Source organism: Coturnix japonica, chromosome 4, assembly GCF_054131305.1.
Source record: "Coturnix japonica strain WE chromosome 4, WE-NBRP24, whole genome shotgun sequence".
NCBI classification, from domain to species: domain Eukaryota; kingdom Metazoa; phylum Chordata; class Aves; order Galliformes; family Phasianidae; genus Coturnix; species Coturnix japonica.
Window position 1 is genome coordinate 46,943,414 of NC_140666.1, and position 22,040 is coordinate 46,965,453.

At 38.4% G+C, this 22,040-nt stretch overlaps 1 protein-coding gene across 2 annotated transcripts in view; it reads left to right on the forward strand.

The window, feature by feature from the left end:
- Window positions 1-22,040, forward strand: part of GALNTL6 (polypeptide N-acetylgalactosaminyltransferase like 6) — a 407,537-nt gene that overhangs the window by 320,697 nt on the left and 64,800 nt on the right. For both annotated transcript variants that reach the window (XM_015861609.3, XM_085545109.1), the window contains 2 exons: window positions 8,797-8,982; window positions 13,721-13,904. In XM_015861609.3, coding sequence (XP_015717095.1) covers window positions 8,797-8,982; window positions 13,721-13,904 — 370 coding nt within the window. The remainder of the gene's footprint in view (window positions 1-8,796; window positions 8,983-13,720; window positions 13,905-22,040) is intronic.

A 22,040-nucleotide genomic window follows, 5' to 3' on the forward strand; every position in this document is an offset into this window, starting at 1 on the left:
AGAGAAGTAACTGAATGCTTGCATCAACAAATAAGAAACATGACTACTAAAGCCTGTAATGACCTGCATTCCAGACATGAAGAAATGTCTGCTTATGCTAGATGCTGTGTTGTGGCAAATAAGGAAATAAAAAGGATAGTTAAAAGTTAATGGTTACAACTTTCTTTCTAGCATTAGAAACACTAAGAATTTCTTATGTGTTTCTGTACAGCAAGGAAATCTTCTTGAGTGTTGTCATCTTGTACCCTACTGAACTGTACAAGCCTTATATTAATTCATCACTTCATAGTAAAACTTGCTGTCTTGGACCTCCAGTTCCTACATCAGAGAAGGGTGTTTTCTGAAAGACAAATGTTGATGTGAAGTCAGAGTACAAGGGCAAGTTTTGGATATAATATTAAACTTCAGGAATAGTAAAGTATTGCCCAAACTCTGTTTTGTATTCTGAAATCTCAATTTTAAAGCATATTTATTATTTCTTCTTTGCAAGAACAAAACTATGCACTAGAAAAAAAACACGTGCTGAATTATTGAGGAAAAGGAGTAACTGCAAACTGAGAATAGGACCTGAAGGTCTGACCCTGAGTGGTGAATATACTGAGTGGACAAGAATTAGAGAAATGTAGGAGATGGCCATATTCCAATATCCTTAGGTTAGCAGAGCCTAAGTCTGACAACAAGTTACAATAATGTCAGTAGAATTACTCTGGGAAATGAAAGTGCTTAGTGTAGGGGGCTGTATCAGGGTCCGATGCTACTTAAAAAGTAATTACCTGAGTTGTGACTTCTATTTCTGCCCTTCCCGAGGGCTCTGCAAATATAAGGTCAGTGCCATCCTCACAGCAGTGTTTCAGCAGCTCTCTGCTGCAATCTATCCTTGGCATTTGAGAGGTTAAGAAGCAGTATGAGAGAAAACAGCCATCTGACAACAGCGTCTACTGTAAAAGCCAGTTATATATTTTGGAGGAAGAACTAAAAAATATGTCAAAAATAGTTTCAGGCAAAACAGAGAATGTCAGTGTAGTGACAGGTTTGAAAATCTGCAATACTGTTTGTGGTGTCATAAATATGTTCAAAACCAAAGTTTTGCCTGACGGGTTATCGTTTACAATTATTAACAATTAATGTTGCCAGAATGCAGTAGTGTGACTCTGAAAATAAGAGGCTGGCTTTTCTGAGTAATTTATTGATCTCAGGGAAAATTACACTTCCCTGGATTCACTTCAAAATAACCTTCTTCTAATTGGCCTTGCAATGTGGAAGAAACTTTACAACATGCTTTCCTTGGGGACAAGTTACTGTATATAAATACCTCCCTAGTAAACAGACTTGGTAAAAAGAATTGAATTTTAATGCAGCAAGGTCACCTTTTTGACAGTTTTATACTACCTAATTGTGTCTGGAGAATGATCTGAAAAGGCTGCAATACATTCTTTTGTTTTCTTACCCTATACTTAAGTTGCCTAGAATCTTGTGTGAGTTGTAGGTTGAATTACATTTGTTGCACTATATGGGTAAGAAAGTGCCATTGCAAGTGCAGCCATCCATGGTAGTCTGGAAGGGAAGGGAAAGGAAAGGAAGATGCAACCTCTTCTGTGCACTCTCTCCTCACCTGAGAGAGAAGTAGGTCTGTAAAGATGCTCATACATGTCATGTTGGGTTTAGGTCTACCAAAGTTCTGCTGGGAGCAACTTCCTGCCAGTTGGGTTCCATGAGCCGTGCAGCTGCTATTAGTGAAGCTCTCCCAGGGGATGAAATGTACTGCAAAGAGGCATTCTGAGTCTGAGCTCTGTGTTTCTTTCCCCCTCTAATTTCAGGCAGTGTGCTTTTCATGCTTACAACGCATATAGTTAACAGGAGGACAAGCAGAGAAATGTGTGTTTCAGTTCTTCTTTATGTACTGTCTCCGGTTTAGTCATTAATTGGGTTCTGTTTCTTGCTCACTTCCAGGTGATTTTTTTCGTTTATGTTGCAGCAAAAGTAACTTCCTGATAATTTACTTTGACTTTCTATTTAATGCTGCTTTGTTGTACATTCTTAGCCAATCTTCCTCATGCAGGATAAGGCAGTTGCATTATATAATGTGTAATTTCTCTGGTAAACAAAATTATATCTCCATATATTAAATCTGACAAACAATTTGGATACAAGCACAAAAACAGAGCTGATGTATTTCCTCCCTCTTTTTTCCAAAAAATAAAAAAATAAAAAAATTTAAATAGCACACACAAGATTGAGGAAGCATTCAGAAACAGGTGCAGGCAAATATATAAACAACCATGAACTAAGCTTTCTTCAGGCATCCCCAAAAGCCTTTTCTGAAGATGGGCACTAAAGGGCAGTGAAAAGCCTTAATACATAAGAGATAATTGCTTTAAAATTAGACACACAGCAAACATAAAGAAATAGCAAATCTCTTTATTTCAAGTATTTTAGTTAAAGAGGGCTTTGTATTTTGTATTTGTAAAGAGTATTTGTGTTCATGTTCCCTCTATTTTAATTCTATAATACGTTTGGTGTTGATTAAATCTAGAGGTGTTAAACTTTAATGTGTGATGTGTAAAATAGGATGTTTGGTAGTTTTGTTGCTGTGGAGGCTTTCAGGCTGTAAGTCACTTAGTCTTTTGATAAGATATCCCTGAGCTGTGCTGATGCAAACACAGCAAATGAGGGAGTCTGTTGTCAGCTGTAGAAAAGATGCCTGGTGCTCAAATGACACTGCTATTAGCTAATTGCTATTATACCAAGCAGTTTTAAATTTTGCTTTCATTTATCAGTTTGTGTCAGACTTACCATATCCAACAGTTCTCATAGGATCTGTCTGCTTCTGGAACTTCTTTTGTAGGGCTATGTATCACACAGAGAAATCTATCTGGCAGAAGTCTCCACATACAGAAAGCCAACAGTATCCTGGGCTGTGTCAAAAGAGAGGTGGCAGCAGGAAGAGGGAGGTGATTGTCCCCTTCTACTCTATTCTAATGAGGCCCCAATTGGAGTACTATGTCTTGGCCTGGGGCTGCCAGCAGAAGAAAGACATGTAGCCTTTAGTAAGCTTTAGTCAAAGGGTAGTTAATCAGTGTCTTGATGAAGCTGATCAATGTCTTCATGACTGACCTTGCATTTGCACCAAATCTGTGATTGACACTAAAATGTAAAAAAAAAAAAAAAAAAAAAGAAAAAAAAAAGCAGTTTACACATAAAGTGGTGGCACTGTGTCTGTCCAAAAGGACTATAAGACTGATAAGACTGAGCAAAATAAATGAGATTTTGTGCTTGGATGAATAAATTCACATTCCAGTAGGGCTGGGAACTGGTGGCTAACTGTGCTGCAAAGGACTTGCAAAGGTCTTATTGGATAGCAAGTTGATAGGTCCAAGAGCAGGATCACCAGAAAAGCAAGCAAGTCTGAGCTATAGTGAGCAGATTAGGTGAAACTGTAGTTCCTCTCTTGATGTTGATGTGTTCATCTGGGATTCTCTGTACACTTCTGAGCTCTACAATTCAAGAAGCATGACAGAAGCTATGGTCAGTTCAGTAGTAGAGGGCTTGCAATACAGTCATAGGGCAAAAGTAAGTGACCTTTAAGAAGAGATAGAAGAATATGGGCTTGTTTAGTCTGACAGAAAAACAGCTAAGTTGTGATCTAATAGTTCCCCACAACAGCTTGAACAAGAATTACCTAGGTGGCAGAACCAAATTCTTCCCAGTACTAGCAGGTGGTAAAAGAAGGTGGAACAGCCCCACGTGCAGCCTTGGGAGTTGCAGTTTGAATACTGGGAAAAAGTTAGTCACCAGAAAGGTAGGTGACAATGTATTTGCTTACTCAGAGAGGTAATCAGTGGAACTGTTTATCTTAGCGTCCTCAAGACTTGGCTAGAAAACTATGGCAGCTGGCCTAAGTACACTATTGACAACATTTCTGCAGCCAGACGGCATTTCCAGCTAACCCTCACAAGGAAGAAACTCAAAGGGAAACTTTGAGAAGAAATTCACATGCTTGCCTCATATTCTCTCTTTAGGCTGAATTGGTTTTATTCTAGCGTGTATAGAGTCAGTGAAACTAAAAAGAATGACAAGGCACTGAGGAAGGCTGTTTTGGAAAGCAGAAAACAAAATAATAATAGGTCTACGTTTCCTTTTTGTATTTTCTGTCAAGCTAGACAGAAGCATTTCAGTCATCAAAAAATTAAGCGGAGGTGTTTGAAGAAAAATGCATGCTCGGAGCCTCAGGAGAGGAATGGAGGGCATGCCTGCTAATTTTATCTGTGAAGATATTCCCATTTCAAGAGGACATACAGTGACAGAGATCCCTTTTCACAATGGGAGCTGTGTTGCTTAAATGTGCTTAGAGTGTGCATATTGGGCACAAAGCTTTCTGCTGCTGGCTAGAGAGTAAGCTGAGGAAAAACCTTCTGAACTTCATTATCACTGCGTGTAAAAACAGCTATTTGACTGCTTTGATTTTCATCAACAGAAATAGTTGCTTGATTATTTTACTGACCTAACATTACTGACTGCTATGTTGTTGGAGACATGGCTTCCTTCCAAATGCCTTTGCTGAAGTAACAGGAGAGGACAGCATACATTTTTCACCACTGTAAGTTTCTTATGCATTTCATTTGTACAGCTCATGTTGGAGATGTTATAGCAGCTCAAAATATATTAGTAAATAAAAGTTAAAAAGAAACAGATTAAGATTGTTTATCAGAGCATTTAGCAGTTCTGTAGACTCTTGGCTAATCTTAATTAAGTGGATTGTCTCTGAACTTCTAAGCAGGGGTTAGAGGAGCAGTATTACTCTTGAGTGTAAGAGCAGAGCAAGTCTGAGACCACTTCATGAGGCTGCATGTGTACAAGTCTATGGGGCAGTTGATGTGCCTCCCACAGTTCTTAGAGAACTAACTGCCTTGTGTGATTGCCAAACCACTCATCATGATATTTGAAAACTCTTAGCTGACAGGTGAAGTCCCTGGTGACTGGAAAAAGGCAAACATCAGTTTCATATTCAGAAAAGGGAGAAAGGAAGACTGGAGTAACTTAAAGGAAAATGAGCCTCATGTCTGTGCCTGAGAGGATCATGAAGCAGATCTTTCTGGAAAGAGTTGTTACGGCATATGCGAGATGTGGAGGCAATCCAAGGCAGCCAGCATGGCTTTACCAACAGCAGATCGTGCCTGACCAATCTGGTGGTCTTCTGTGATGGAGTGAAGGCATCAGTGGGCAAAGGGTGAACAGCTGATGTTGTCTACCTGGACTTGTGCATTTAACATGCTTCCATACCATGTCCTTATCACTAACTTGGAGAAATAATGAATGTGAAGGCTTGTGAGGTTGTGGATGCCCCATTTCTAGAAGCATTGAAGGCCAAGTTGGATGGAACACTAAACAATTTGAACCATAGCAGAGGGGCTGGAACTAGGTGATCTTTAAGCCCCCCTTCAACTTGAGTGATTCTATTATTCTACAATCCTATCAACATAATTAGTTGAACAATACTATAACAAATTATCTGAACTTTTGGAAATTGCAATGAAGGTGAGAATTAGCTGCATTACAGGTGTGGGTCTGATTGGACCTACCAGGCTGTCCAGAAGGGGGTACGCAAGAAAAGGCTTTTTCTCTGTATTTCTTTTCACTTTCATGATACTTACTGCAGTCAAGAAAGTCCTGAAAAACTGCTTGAGTTTTCACACCATCTTTTTTGTCCCTCTTCACATCTTCTCAATAACTTTGAAGGAACATTGCTTGTCACACAGCACATGTTGCCAAGGGGTACTGGTGTGATGATGAAATGTTCCTTGTATACAGCATAAGAGGAGAGAAGAATTACATTTGTACATTTTATTGCTATGATTTTTTATTTTTTTTTTCCTGACAAAGGCAGAACTTTAATTTCAAATGTATCTTTGGGCACCAAATTAAGTAACTTGGTGCTCTGCTTGAGTAGAGTTTCAATACTCTGATACTCTTTTAGAAAATTTTCTCCAGACTTTAAATGAAGACAGAGTAGATCCACACAAAGTAATTACAATGGAGAATCTGTTTACAGATTATCACCGGAGGAGACATAATGTTGCCCTTTATCATCACTTGTCATAGCAGTGACAGCCTGTAAACCTCCTGCCTGTGCATTATTCTTCATTTGTCACCACCTGTGCCAATTCTTGGCCTGGCAGGTGCCTGGTATGTGTCAAACATATGATTCATGGGTACATATGATCAACACTGTGAAGAAAAAGCATGATGTATTTTCCTTTAAATTACAAATTAGACATTTATTCCCCTCATCTAATGACAGGAGTTTTGGCTTCTTTATGTCCAAAGTGCACCATTTATAGCTCACTGTAGATTTTAAATACTGGCTTCTCTCTTGTGCCTAACTCTGCAAGTGAAATTTATGAAATATTACAGCATATAAATGAAACCATCCTACCTCCTTGTTTTATTATCATGGTAAACTTTCCTGAACTGTTTCCTTTGGTAATAAATGGGCTTAATGTGTTGTCTTGTGAAGATCTAAAGGGCATTTTATTTCACGCTTCTTTTAATTTCACACACTATGTTATAACTTCTTTCATAGGATTTCTTTAGAATTATAGTTTTGCTCTGATGTTGATTGATGCATGTCCACTTGGGCACCTGCTTTTACTTGCTTCTAAATGTGTGTACAATGATGTGTGCGAGATGTTTCTTCTGGAGATAATATGAGCAAAACAGTAATTGGGAACTGTGAGAATAAGTAAGTGTGCTATCAGGAAAAGAAGGAATACTTGCTGTTTTCTTCTAAGAAGGAAATCTTTGGAGTGCCATGAAAGGGGACAGTTTGTTCTTCTGGAGATAAAAATGAGTTTAATCAAAGTTTATTATGATAAATACTGTCAAGATAATTTGTTAGTCAAATTTATTGTCATACAGATAATTATAAAGTCTTCTTTCCAGTCACTGAAGGGAACATATAAACAAGAGGGGAAATGGCTGTTTATGAGGGTGATAGTGGTAGAAAAGGAGGGAATGGTCTTAAACTGAGACAGGAGAGGTTTATTGTAGAAATTAGGAGGAAGTTTTTCACTCAGAGGGTGGTGATCCACTGGAACAGGTTGCCCAGGGAGGTTGTGGGTGCCTCAACCTTTCAGCAAGTTTACAGATGACACCAAGCTGCATGGTGTGGCCAGCAAGTCAAAGGGACAGGATGTCATCCAGAGAGACTTTGACAGACTGAGCAGTGCACACAGGAGAGCCTCAGGAGAGTCAAGTGCAACAAAGTCAAGTGCAAGTTCTTGCATATGGGTCATGTCAGCCCCTACTGTCAGTGCAAGCCAAGGGACAAAAGGGTAGAGCACAGACCAGCCAGAAAGGATCTGGGATACTGGTGGATGGCAACCTGGGCGTGAGCCAGCAATGGGCTGGCCAGAAAGCCAACCATATCCTGGGCTGCATCAAGAGAAGCATGGTCAGCTGGTCAAGAGAGGATTCATCCATTCAGAAGCATTTCATGCAGTGCTGTCCTACTAAACATGTGTAACTTCTCTGTGCCAGCAATTCATTGACAATTCAATGTTTCCTACTTCTTCCTGTTCCATAGGTAGATTTGGAAAGTCTTGCATGTTGATCAGCTAGGAAGTAAAGGAACAGAGACAAGGAGTATGTGCAGGAAGCTGTTTCAGTGGAGCTTAATTTTATTTGAACATAATATCCTGTGTTCTCTGAGCTATGTCTTGTTTGCTTGTTTCCTTTTAATCTGTGCATGCATACACTTGAGGGTATTGCTGATGTACTTTCTAGTAGTCTGTAACAAACTTCTTGCAATCAGTAGTGATGTAAGGTCCGGATCAAAGTTTGTACTGACCGCACAAGTCCAAAGAATAGAGTAACTGATACAAGAGGCAATTGTAACCTGGCAAAATTGTATCAGTGAGATTTAACTTACAACTCCTAGTACAGGTAAGATCTTGCCATGTTATTGATATTGGAGACCAAGCTTTTCTCTCCCTCTTTCCTTGCCAAGAGAAGTTATCAAATTCTTGCAAAGCAATGAATCTGAGAAGCTGAGGTGTTGTATGAAAGGTGAAAGATCAGTATATCTGTTGTAGATGCATTTAGGAAGAGCCAAAAATTTCAGGTCTGATTTCTTTGGTGGTGGTGATGGTTGGTTTTGATTTTTATGATTCTTAGTGTGTGTTTTCAGTCAGAATAGAGAAGGTTCCCAAAAGTGCTGTCTTATGATACGAAGCCAGATTATGCAGATAAGAAATATATTAACTTCAGCCTTATTTTATTAGCTGTCTGTTTACTTCATGCAGGTATCCAACTATTAAGATCTTCATGTCTGGTTCCCTTCCTGTTAATAACACAATCAAATTGTGCTGGTTTAATGCTTACTTTCTAAAAATTGCTTTCTATGTGCATTTCTTGATAATTAGCTGGTAATAGCAAGTCCGCTTGGAACAGACACTTTTTGTAAAACAGTATGCCAGAATATTTATGTGGCCTTGGGCTGCGGGAACCAGAGGATGCATGAATATCCTGCAGTTGTTTTGGCCGTGATTATATCACAGATGGAAGGTTGCCAGTAGCAACTGCAGTAAAAGGTCCAGAGAGTCAGTGTCTTCCTCTGGGTGATAAAACACAGCATTTGCACTTTCTGAACCACCTCAGAGAGGATTTGTGGCAGATTTTGGAGGTCTTGAAGAGACAAGAGATGGAAGTGGATAAGCTTGCAGGTTGTATGCCAACCTGTCCTTCTGTTGGCTCCTCCAGGCTTGGCACAACTGACACTTTTTTTGCCCTTCTTTCTAGAACATTTAAAAGAGAAGCTGGAGGAATACATGGTCCGTTTTGCCAAAGTGAGGATTGTACGTACCAAGAAACGAGAAGGGCTCATTCGGACCAGACTGCTAGGAGCCTCGCTGGCTAGAGGAGAAGTCTTGACATTTCTGGATTCCCATTGCGAAGTCAACGTGAATTGGCTGCCTCCCCTGCTTAGTAAGTGTCTGAGTGTTCATCAGCCATAAAAAGTAGAGAACATAGTGCAGTTTAAGCAATCCAGGCCACAGCCCACAGTCAGGATATACAATGTATAGAAGCATTTGGAACTGCACTGTAGTGTCCAAAGAGGCAGTATGAGAGAGAACTCAAAGAAATCTGAGCAGCTTCAATTTATGGGGTGGGTTTTTTTTTGCAAACGAAGCACTAGTGTGACTTAGAAGTGACACTTTGGCCTACCAGACTTACACTAGAATTACATTTTATTGTGTTATTACTAGTACTAAATACACTACTAAATCAAGTATTCTGCTATGCTTTTACCATGCATCTCAAAACTTTTGTTACGCATTTTTCATACTTCTTCCTAGGCCTCCACATTCGATTAAAACAGCTTTCACTGTAAAGGACTTCAGAGTTAAATCCAATAACAGCACATTCACAATAGAAAGCTCAGAGAGAATGATTAGCTATTGACTGCTTTGCTGGATTGCAGCTGCACCCAGAAAAGCTCCATTAGTCAAAGAAATGGAAAGAATCAATTGTTGTAGGCTAAGATTTCACTTAGGAAACAATGTCCCTTCTTCTGCCCTCCTGACTACATACAAAGTTTATGAAAGTGAGTGCTTTCTGCTAGCAAAGCTAAATGAAACTTCTGAATTTGTTATTAAGGAAATTTATATTAATTACAAGAATATGACATAAAGGTATGACAGGAAAGCATTTCATCACTTAGCAGTTATTATTTCCTTGAATCTTGTTCCTAGGCCTGGTTTGGCTATACAATAAGCTAATAAACATTTACAGCCAAGAAGAGAGATTGTTCTGCTAATGAACAATCACTTGAGACCAAAAACCAGAGATATTAACTGTTTCTTTAGACCAGTAGAAGGATAATTACAAAATTCCAAATTTACATTCTTTCTAGCTTCCATGTCAATTTACAGTCTCTCCATTTGTTACCACGCTGCCCTTAATTACAAGATCAGCATTTTAGCAGTAACCTCACTGTCTTCATGTAAAGCCCAAATGGCATGAAGGAGCAGAGGGAAATGTAAGTTTCAATACTCCTTCCACAAGCAGCCCTGACAAACAGCCATTAAACACCCTGTAGTGCACATATACGGCTTTCCTTTACCTTCTGTTGTTTGGGTTTTTTGTTTGTTTGTTTGTTTTTTTCACTAGGTGCACAGTACATCACTACTAATGAATTAAAAATAAAATTCTCAGTCACTCTCGGCTGCTGAAATCTTATGCTCAGTTGTTGCAGATGAGATTTAACCCTTCTGTTTTGCTGGCTAAAAAGTGGGTAAATTGTAAATTGCAAAAACAGTTCCTCTTCCTGTTTTCTTGGATAAAGCCAAGATGCATCTAGCTGGGTTTCACCAAATAAGTAATGCTAAACAGAGTGGTCACAAAGAATTTGTAATAGTAGTTAGGTTCAATGGGATGTTGCACTGATGATCTCAATCCTCAGCCTTAAGAAAGAAAAGTGAAAAGATGATAGAAGCTTCCTCAGAGACCAAGACCCCTCTCAAGTGCAGTGTCATCTTTCTCAGCCTGCTTCCAGTGGAAATACCATTAGCAAACCAGCCAGAGGATCTGGGAAGTAATCTTGAGTAACACAGGAGCCAGAGTTCAATAGTCTTGATTTTAAAGAAAAGAATAAGAGCATTACATAAGGGAGGGCAAATAGAGAAGGAATGTACAGTGTAAGAATGCCTTGTACACTCTTTCCCCAAAGGGAAGAGGGGATTTTCTCAAAACCATTGGGTGGTTGGTGACTAATTATAGTAAAGTTGATAGATAGGTAGATATAGATATTTGCAAGTGTTTATCTAAAGATTTGTCTTGTGGCTCATACAGAACTGCATTTGAATGCATGTCATTCAAGGAAACCAAAAATGAAGCTGCCCTATTTTAACTCTAATTTTCATCTGCTCAGCATAGTGAAAAGTCCTGAAAAAGAGCCCATTTCAACTCCATGCTGGAGTGAATATTGCCATCTTCACTGAGAGGGGCAGTAATTTGTACTGCTCCAGCATAGTGGCAGTTCTTCTCAAAATGAGCCTTTGCTCATTTTGCTCAACAAAAAAAAAAACCAAAAACCTCTTAAAGACAGTTCTCAAAGTTATTTGGGCATCTAGCTTATGTTTTTAGAATTGACTATCACTTTTTAGGCTGTAGGAAGGCTGAGTTACTTCAGAGGTTGTAAGATACTCAAATAACAGCCATAGGTGTTTTCTGTGGGAAGAAAATATATATTCATTTCAGTTACAGCCCTTTTTATTTATTTTTTTTTCTTAAAATAGCTGCAAAATTGCTTTTATTTTCTTTATTTAGTTTATTTGATTAGCTTAAATGGCATTCTAAACTGAGATCAGCCACTCTAAGACTGCGATCTCAGGGAGTTTTGCCTACTGGTCACAGAGCAGGCAGCTGTAGCCATGTAAAAATGTTCGCAAACACAACTGTTGGTATCACTTAGTGGTGGTGTGAAGTCAGCTGAAGTAGAACTGTGATTTGGACTCCAGCTGCTGTAGTTGAATCCAGTGCAGTGCAAAAATCAGTTGTCATGGGCTTGAAGTAAGAAACACAGGGGCAAGCCAGCTGAAAGATGCAGGCATACGTTATGTTAGGAGAAGTTGGGATGGAGAGCAGTGGGTTGCAAAGACAGCACCATGCTTGCATCTATAAAGCTATGATACCAGTACTCCTGGGGAACATAAGCTACCCAATTTTATCTGTTTCCTGATTCATATTCAGGCTACATTTAAGCCTCTGAAGCCTGTATGTAAAATTCATTATTTCAGACATACTGAAAGAAACACTGAGGCTGAAAGTTTGATTACTTTGCCTTTTGGCATGCACAGATAATTTAACACCCTACTTTCCTCAAAAGTCAAGATTTTGCTGTGGTTACTCATTGATCAGGCATGTTAGCACCATCCTACTTGCAAAAGTCTTAGAGACCTGTAGGGAAAAATGTGGAGTTTGAGTTTGAAAACTGCTCAGACAGTTGTATCACTGGCCGTCTTTGCTTGTTTCCAATCCTTCAGCCTTTAAAGGCAGCAGCTCTTAAAGAGAAAGATGTGAATGTATTATGAGTTTACCTTTGACCCACACCAGCCAAATCAACCCCCTTTAGTTTTTCACTTCCAATCTGTTCACAAAGCAATGATCAGAGACAAATTATTGTAAGCCCTGTAACTATTAGTAGAACCATCACAGGAAAGAGATTGTATGAAGTGACCTTACATGTTGATTACAGATAGCACTACATAGTGTATCAGTGAATGTAATTATATTTGGCAATTGCAACAGTAATGCAGCCATTATCTCTCAGAAGAGTTTCCTAGAATATTGTGAGAGCTGCACTTAAAATTTATTTCACTGTTCAAGATTTAGGATGCGCCAGGTACAGCCAATTCTCACTAGCAGTCGGTGTTGTTCCCCCATTTGGACAGCCTCTTAAAAATAGCTGAGAATAAATATAAAAGCAACAGAAGTTTTGCTAAAACATATATATTTATATATAAAACATATATATTTATATAAAACATATATATATATATAAATTTTCATTTCAGTCCTTCATAAACAGAGAAACAAGGTCTACATTAGTAATGAACATGCTAATATTTCCTGCCTTACTATCTAAGTGTTCATTACACATTCTTCCTATTTGGAGGCTTGCCTAGGATATTTCCAAGCACTAGTGAAATCTAATCCGTATAAAAAAAATCACGTAGGCTTAGAAGATGTATAACATTCTGTAGAGAACCTACGATATCATTTGGAGAAAAAGCTTTACTACAGTTACAATGTTTGAGACCTTGTTTTTTTCAAGGTTTCGTGGATAATATATTATCTGCTGTTCTTTAATTCCAATACAGCTACAAAGTTTTCATGTACTTCCTCACTTCAAAACATGATTCTTCTGCCTAATTCTTGTGGTTGGCATATCTTCTTTCCTTTTATTCCTTTTCTGGGAAGCTCTAAGGGATTAAGCAATAGGGTTCTCCAAAGGCAGACTCAGGCCCACACTGCTTTTATATTAGAGACAGGAATTTGATTTAGTCTCAAAGCTCCATTATTTTTTTTTTATTATTATTTTTTTTTAAGTCAACTGAAACTCCCTTCTTTATAAAACAGGTGAGTAAGAATAATGTTTTAAGGCTTTCTCTGTACTGCCAAGAAAGGCACAAAAAGGACGACAGCCCTGTTTTGTTCCTCGTGTTGGAATTTGCCTTTAATTTTAGCTTTTGATCTCAGAGCTGATGTTCACCAGTGCTACAGAGCAGGGGCTGAATGGTTGTGAAGTCTGAGATTTGCATTTGGGAACATGAATCTTTTTCACAGGAGTTTGCCATACACACTCCTCACAGCTGAAGGAGTATTTTTACATTTCACTTGCTGGCTTGTTGCGTAGCTGACAGATTGGGGACAGCTCAGAGTAGCAAAGTGACAGAGATACAGATGACTGGACTCCTGTGGGTCTCAGAGGGATATGCCTCTCTTTAAAAAACTGTAAATGCTTCTAATCATTGCCCAACTGCATTAAGTTCGCTTAGACAAAGGCTTGATACAAATTTAAAAAATGAAATGTTTTGGGGGCCACAGGAAACGAAGCAACCAGTCTTCAAACATCAAAAAACCTGTGGGATTCACTTTGCAGTAATTTGACAGATGGCTTGACTAGACATGCCATTTCCTGTTTTCTACTTTCATTTTTCAGACCAGATTGCACTAAACCACAAAACCATCGTGTGTCCTATGATCGATGTCATTGACCACAATCATTTTGGCTACGAGGCACAGGCAGGGGATGCCATGCGAGGAGCTTTTGACTGGGAAATGTACTACAAAAGAATCCCGATTCCTCCTGAGCTCCAGAGAGCTGATCCCAGCGACCCCTTTGAGTAAGTAGCAATAAAGGGGAGAGTGGGAAAGTGAAGTAAAACGAGCAAAGAAGGCAGCTGCAATAAGCCAGGCCCAGGAATTTCCAGGCAGGATGCAGTAATTATAGGTAGTGGAAGCAAGCAGCTATGAACTTCAAACCAGCAAAAAGATCAGGGCAACAAGTAGTCAAATTCACGAGCTGTGCTCAGTAACACTTCCTGATCTTTTCTGGCCTGGTGGCTGTGCAAAAAAGGAACAGACATGTAGTTAAGAGAAAGTATTGGCACTGGGAAAGCAATGAATGTGACTGCAGTAATTCTCTCTACTCCACAGAGTGCTTTCTGAACAAATTTTAGTTGTGTTTTCTTTGCTGAGGGTTGTTACGGTACATGCATTAATCACTCTGTCCATATTTGTGGCAGCAAATGCTTTGTTTCTGACTGGTGATATTGCTATTGTATGCGTGTCCCTGTGATTTTAACATGAAACTGTCAAAGCTGAACGGTGTCAAGCTGATTTGTATATAATTCTTGATAGGATAACCTCTAATACCAGTATAATATGGATCCACTCATTCAAAGGAATGACTGTCTACTCTTCATAAAATTGAGCTTTTTTAATATTTTTTATTTTTTATTTTCACATAAGGATCAGCTGGGTTAATCCTTACCAGAAAAGTGAGGCCAGGCAGCTGGACACGGTTCCTTTTGGTAGAGTCTCCAGATCCCTTGTTCAGCTTGCATCTCAGCAGGGCTGGCAGGCAGACTTGCTGTGATGATCATTCCTGTCTGAAATGCCACACTGCAGATTTTGGCAGTTTAAAAAGTCAGCATTTTTTCCTCCTCAAAACAAAACCTAGAAACGATAGCAACAGAAAATCAGTGTCTCTGGCCCAGATTCTGCTCTATTTGAAATGAAAGGTTGTGATTCTTGCAGAGCGTGACCCTTGTATCCAGGGGTTGAGAAGTAGGTAAGTGCAGCTTTCTGTGTAAACCACAGTTTCCTTGTTCTCCTTGTTCCTTTTTACCTATCAGTCCCCCATCTAGGCACATCAGTCTTCATCTTGCATTGTTTTAAGTGCTGATGAAGTACTTTCCTTCTACTGCCAGTGTGACAGTTCTTCAATGCAGATGCAGCAAATGCGATCACAGAATGCTTCTGAGTTGCTAGATGCCCCACTACTCTTCCAAAAGGTCTTCCTGGTCCTCTGACCAGCTGTGACTTCTTGCCGCTTACTGAAAGTTGCCTTTGAAGTTTGTGTATAAGTAGAAGTTAGCTGTTAGCTATGGCACTGTTTATCAGCAGTTATGCATAGTTACTGTTTGTCATACTCATCTCTCCAAAACAAAAGGGCTGAAGAGGAGATAGTTGAAGGAAGCTTTATTAAGCTTCACACATGGAAGCTTAATAGAACAGATAAAGCTTCATGTGTGCTGCAGAACAGAAGAGGCAATTTTGCATGAACTGTTGTTGCCAGTATGTTTGCAGTCTGTGTCCACCTTGCCCTGCCTGCATATGTAACACACACACATAAATGGCTTCACAAAAAGTATGTGATGTGTAAATCTCTTGTAATTTGAGTCACTCCCTCCCCAGAAAAGCACATCTTCCTCATTCCTAAATAAATCAAGGAGTGCCTTCCTTTGTTTTCCCCATTGCAGAATCCACATCAGAGGGGTGCAGGTTGAAAAGCAGTCATGCACAGGGACCCGCTGCACCCACCCCACATGTGGGAACAGGATTGAAGACCGTCTGAGCTAGGACAATCTGTTTGCTCAGACATACCCATTGCCAAGAATGTCAAGAGTAGAAGTGTTTTTAATGATCGATATTTTTGCTTAGTTAAGAAATTGTTTTCTAATTGAAAGTCAGTACTGCTTTTCTCCTAGGGCCTTCTCTGTTGACACCTCGAGCTTTTAATACTTTCCTTACGACAAATAACATAAATGTTACAGAACTCACGTTTAAATATCAGTAACTTAATTGACTGAGGCAGCTTCTACAGAATTAAAGAGGCAGAACTGTTTTCCTTTAGGTGCATACTCTGAAGCTAGAAATGTCTTCAGCCAGAACTGTAATCATTATGTTACTATTTTGTAAGCAGTAGGGGTGTGTGTGTGTGTATGTATATATGTATGTGTGTATATATATATATATTTAAGTTAAATATTGTTCTGTTGGTGTTCTAGTAGCTCTGTTTCTTGCTAACAGCATCAGATCTTAGTTGATCCTTAACAAAGTGGAAAATTGCCAACGCTTTTTGGTAAAGTACCAGCAAATAATGGGCCTGAGATCCAAAAACTGCACAGCTCAGTTTCTCCCCTAACTTGAAATGCCAACCTGTATTCAGCGTAAAAGGTCACATCGGCCTTAATGTACATAAAAACAGATCAAACTGCACAAGACCTAAAATTAGTCATTGCATCATTGAAATGATGTATTTTCTTTCCATCTGCATATGATCAATATACTGCTCTAGTGAACTTCAGCAGTGTTTGCAGTTGGCCCAACAAACTGAAATGTTTTCATGTAAGCTTTGCTGTGAGAATAGCGTGGAGCTGACTGAATTCCAGTAGTAGCTGAGCTTAGCATTTCTGGAATTATTTTTTTGGAATTATATATATACATAATATATAATATATAATATATAAAAATTATATAATATAAATATTATATATATATATAATGTATATATTTATAAATAAATACAATAAATATTTATTATATATAAATAATAATATATTATTTTCTGGAATATATATATAATATATATATAATATAAATATATATTTTTTATTTTTATATAATTTTTATATTTATTTTTATATAATATATAAAATTTTATATATTCTATCCAGTGTCTCTGAAATCCTTGTTGATTGCCCTTTGCTTTATGCTATGGAAACAGTGGACATTTTGTAAAGTATTCAACTGACTTGTTGCACTTTGAGCCCATCACAGCTGACTTTCTCTTTTGATGCACGTACAGCTCCACAATACATTCTGAAGGGGGCTTCATGTTGTTTCTCTCTGATGTATTTAGGGCTGAGTATCAGACACAGAGCAAATTTATTCTGCTGTATTGTGAAAATCGGTCTTTGTAAGATAAATGTGAAATCACCACCATGCCATGACGATGCTCAGTGACTTGATCTCAGGGTCCTTGATTGTTTGGCCAAACTTGAGATAACTTGTAAGGTGTTCTTTTGGTCTATAAATTGGGAGGAACAGAGTTGTTTACCACCTTTGTGGCAAAGTTCATCATGATTTGCGTCTTTCATTGGTTTGTTTCTCTGCCATGGTAGAGATTGGGGCATAGCTCATAAGCTCTGATGTTGCTATTTCTCTTTCTGTGGTGCAAAACACGTGCTGTCCTCTGGAGCAGTTTACCCAACCAAAGCAATTGTATCTTATAATAATAGGGTAACCTTGCTACCATAATGGACTGTGATATAGAACGTGTTAGTGTATGTGATCTACTAGTCTGTCTGGGCTAAAAGCTCTGAGGAAGTTTAAAAGTAGGAGTTTGATATGCTCAAGCCTGTTGGGGATGACAGATCTTTATTTCCTGGCAATGCTTACATAACATCAATTCACATTATTATGTATCTTGTATGAAAACAAGCAGCAGTGCCCTTTGGTGCCATCAGCAACTGGATAAGAAAACATCAACAATTCAGCTCATAAAAACTAGTATTTCAATAAAATCACATAATGGAGAAGACTAGTATAGGCTAGGATATGGAAGGATGCACACCTCCTCGGGGCATTTTTGGTTTAGGTCTATCTTCATGATACAGTACAGAGGGAGGGTGTGAGCAAGACCCAACAACATTGCTATGTAACTGCAGCTAAGAATGAAAAGGGGTGGAATGTTCTCCACTAACTGAATACCAAAACTTCCAGCATCTGGAAAACTCCAAGCATGGAGTTTTGGTGTGTGAATACTACTTGCTCTTGAAGGGTTCTTTTTTATAAAAGCTGGAGAGTCACATAATTCTAGCCAAGGACCAGGAGAGTAGTTAGGGAAATACTCTGCAAGCCAGTGAGTTAAAAGACTTTTTGTAACCTTTTCTGAGATTTGAGTTATTTGTGCTCTGTTTCCCTTCTATGAAATAGGAATAGAAAAGCTTCACTATCCCGAGGCTACATTGGGTACAAGTGCAGCCAAGGTTGTAGGACTGAGATTTCACAGTAGTATGTGGCATTCATGTATTATGGATGTACTTCTGCCAGAAGATAGGCTACCCAGAAGGTTTATGGAGTCTCTCTCTTAGACTGTTTCCTGTGCCACTTACTTTAGGGAACCTGCTATAGCAGCGGTCTTGGACTTGGTGATCCCCAAAGCTTCTTTCCAAGCAATTCTGTGATTCTAGTAAAATTTTGGATCTGCTCAGTCAATGAAATTAGGTAATTAGTGCATTGTTCTCTTGCCTAACAGTCTGTCAGCCTTCAATATAAAACATGACTTTAATATGATCAGTTGTGCGTTAGATTGCCTGGCACTTTCTGTTGATCTGCATTTTCACAATCATATTATTACTACATAAGCTGTTGACAGGTTGCTCTTTTATTTGGATTTATTATACTCTAGCTTAGAAATATTCATTTTTCTGCAATTCCTTCCTTTCAGTATTTATACATATTTTTAACAACATGATGGTACAAAGAAACTCTTTGCATAGGCTGCATTTCAAATCTGACAAGTACTTTTACAATTTTATGATCGTTTTCTGAAATTTAGAAAGAGCTAAGGATGAAGATTTCTATTCTACAGCTCCCAGTGCTTTATAGTCTGTGTCTTTTATGGCTGATTTCTGCCTATAAACTTATTCATAAAACCTCTCACAACCAGAAACAATCGTCTTTTTTTATTTTTTATTACGGCCTGAGTATAATCTACTGTTTTGAACTGTGCTTCAGGAATATTTGATGCAAAGGCATTATTCTACAGAAAAGCAGTTGCCAGCCAATGTGAGTTTGTGCAATTTAGGGTCTTGATTTATTGTTTTGACAAGCAATGGTTTGTAGAAGAAATGGTAGTGGAGATAACAATAGCTTTTACAGACTGCTGCCCAACTGTGGCCCCATGAAAATTTCAGAATCCTTTATCAATGAAAAATGCTGATACTGATGCACAGCATTTGTGAGTGAAGATATGAATATCCTGTTGTTTACTCCTGTCTTTGGTAGATTTTTTTGTGTAGAGCTTTTGTACAAGTAGTACATTTTCTCTGAAGGCCAGCTTGGGAGAGAGACCTCTACAAAGAGCACAATTTTTTAGAGTTTAAAAAAAAAATTAAAAAAATCAAGTATAGAATCTGCTGCTGTTATGATTTTTCCAACTGGAGTCATTTGGGCAACTAGTTGATTCCTACTTAACAGCTGAATTGAGCAGATTCACATTGGATGCACAACTTTTCACTTGAATGTTACTAGTGGCTCCTGCCTCCCTAGATAAAAGGGACTAAATCTTGTCCATAAACTTGATGTTGCAATGCTAAAGTCACTATGCTTTTTCTGCTTCTGCAAAAACTCATCTTTCCAATTTTCTTCTATAATTGGATTTCATAATTAGCATAAAAGCGTAAACATCTTGAATGTAAAGTTTCTAGAGCTGTTAGCCTGCTACTTCCCACAAGTATTAACTTCAGAGCTTGATAGTCGATATGCCCATATGCTAGGGCAGATTCATAGAGTAGGTCATCAAAACTACCAGTAATTGGAAAACTAAGTAGTTTCTGGACATGAATTTAATATTTCTGTACATAAAAAAAGACTGGGATGGTGGCCAAGAAAATGATAGAGATATGTTGCTTAATGTGTCCAGGTGAGCCGTTTAAAGCGATCAATGTGGTATTGATAGAGATGGTTTGTTTTTCGAAATTATAAAATTGTGTCTGAACAATTTTCAGTGGTGAAAAGGAAGTCACTGTTCTGAAATAGCTATTTATATTTCTAATTGTGTATTTTCAAACCTTTTTCTTTGCAACTTTCATTCAGAATTACGTGGCACATGTTTGTACTAATAAATAGAGAAACATCCTTCTCCTCCATTTTGTAGTGTTTAAAAGTATCATGTTGGGATTGACTTCTGCATCCATTGCCATTTCAACTTGTTTGAGCTTGTTGGTTGTTGCTTTTTTAAGGAATGACTATTGCTGTCTAATTTATATCCGTGCTTCAGTTGCTTCCAGCAGAGGACTAAAACCAGTTATTGATTTTGTTAGACCTTACTCCATGCCAAAGTTTCCAGATTTGTGCTGTGAGTCCTGTATTTGTTCACTGGCTTAAATTTACTACTACTGTCCAGAATGGACACTTGGTGGAAGTTTTTTCCCTCTTATTCTGCAAGATCTGCCAGGTGTTCCATGGTGCATTAGTACTTTCCCCTGCAGTGCCCATGGTTCTTTTTTCACAGCCCACAGTGAATTAAGTCTAGTATAAAAGCATCTTTACCTGCTAGTATACACCTGATTCTTTGTCTGTAGTGAATAATTCTGAATGCCTAGCTTGCCATTGAATCCCCTTAGCCCTGGAAATGAAGACAACTTTTTGGAATCCACTTTGAAGAACTTGAGCTGCTAATGTGTTATGTGTTTGAAGCATGAGAAGAAGGGACTAGGAAGAATTGTCAGGAATCTCCTATCTCATCCCCTCAGCCTCGCCCATCTTCTTATCATATTTCCAGTAGAGTAGCCTGGTTTACTAGAAATATTAGAAATAATAAATCTCCAGCAACGCAGAGTCACACAATTTATTATTGAGCCAGTGCTTCAGTATTCTTATTTATAATAGCTAGCCAGAAACCTCCTTGCCACAGGTTTAACCCTCTTCTGTTTTATCCAGAACAGTTCACACTGGGAGAATAATTTCTATATACTTGAGAACTGGTGTCAGGTCAGTTAACTGTTCATTTTCAAGTAAAGTATCTTATTTTTGCAGTCTCTCTTAATAAGTCATATTTTCTAGATTGCTGAGGTCTATCTTTGCCTTTCTCTGGACTCTTTCCATTTAGCCTGCAAGCAATACTGACAGCAGATACTATAACAGCCAAATCCTTATTTCCTAGTAGTGCAGATTAGCAACTTTGTCTGTCTCAGAGGTTGCATTCCTATTTATGTTTCCTTGATGTTACACCAGGCTTATATTTCTGGTGTAATCACTGCATATTTTTTGGCAGAAACTGGTTCATAGCTAAGTTGTCATCCATCTCTGTTTAATTCAGATTTTACAGGTTTGAAGGCAAGGAATTGATTGCCATATCTATTTAAAGTGCCATGGCCAAAAAGGTGATGTATCTTTGTTATCCATAGTTCAGTGTGATACTTGATACTTGAACATGTTTCTTCACTTCTCCAGCTTGCCAGGTGTTTCAGTTCTGATTAATCCTCCAATTAGTTTAAAACCTACTATAGTGTTATTTGTGCTTTATTTGAAGTTCATGCAACTGACATACTCCATTCTAAATTCAGATTATAATAATGAGAGGATTCAAGATATACGATGTGTTTAGCTTTTGGTGGTGCATCCAGAGTTCTTCCGTTTCCTCAGTCAAAAATGGAGTATGTACCACTTCTCTGACACTGGAAAATATGTTCAATTCAGAAGCCATGCTTTGTGCTGGGTAAACTTTTATAAATCATCTTGATATTCTGGTAAAAAAATAGTGATCTTTATGCATATCTCTTTAAGCTCAGATCCTCTGGGCACCAAATGTTTCACGCACAGGACCTCCTCTGAAAGCTCTAGATGGTACACGTTTACAGCACAATTTCAGTTTGCTTTTCTGCTTTCTTTGCAGACCAAGGACCAGCATCTAGAACCTGATGGTCACAAATTCCAAACGAGTACAGTTAGGCAAAAAGCCCCATGTAAAGCCCCACAGAGTAGGGTTGACTTAATCAGGTAACGTTAGTCACGCTAAGATTTTCATAAACCAGAACCCCTAAGTCCTTCTCATCAGGGCTGCTCTCAAGGAGTACTTATCCCAGTTTGCATATGTATACTGTTTGGGGTTTTTTTGTGTTGTGCATTAGAATATTGATGAAGGTTGTTTTCAGATGCTTGACAGCACGTGGTCTAGTATTAGAAAATGTTGGATGATTACATGCTTAACTCCCTTCTTTTTGTTAGCATTTTCTTGAATATTAAAT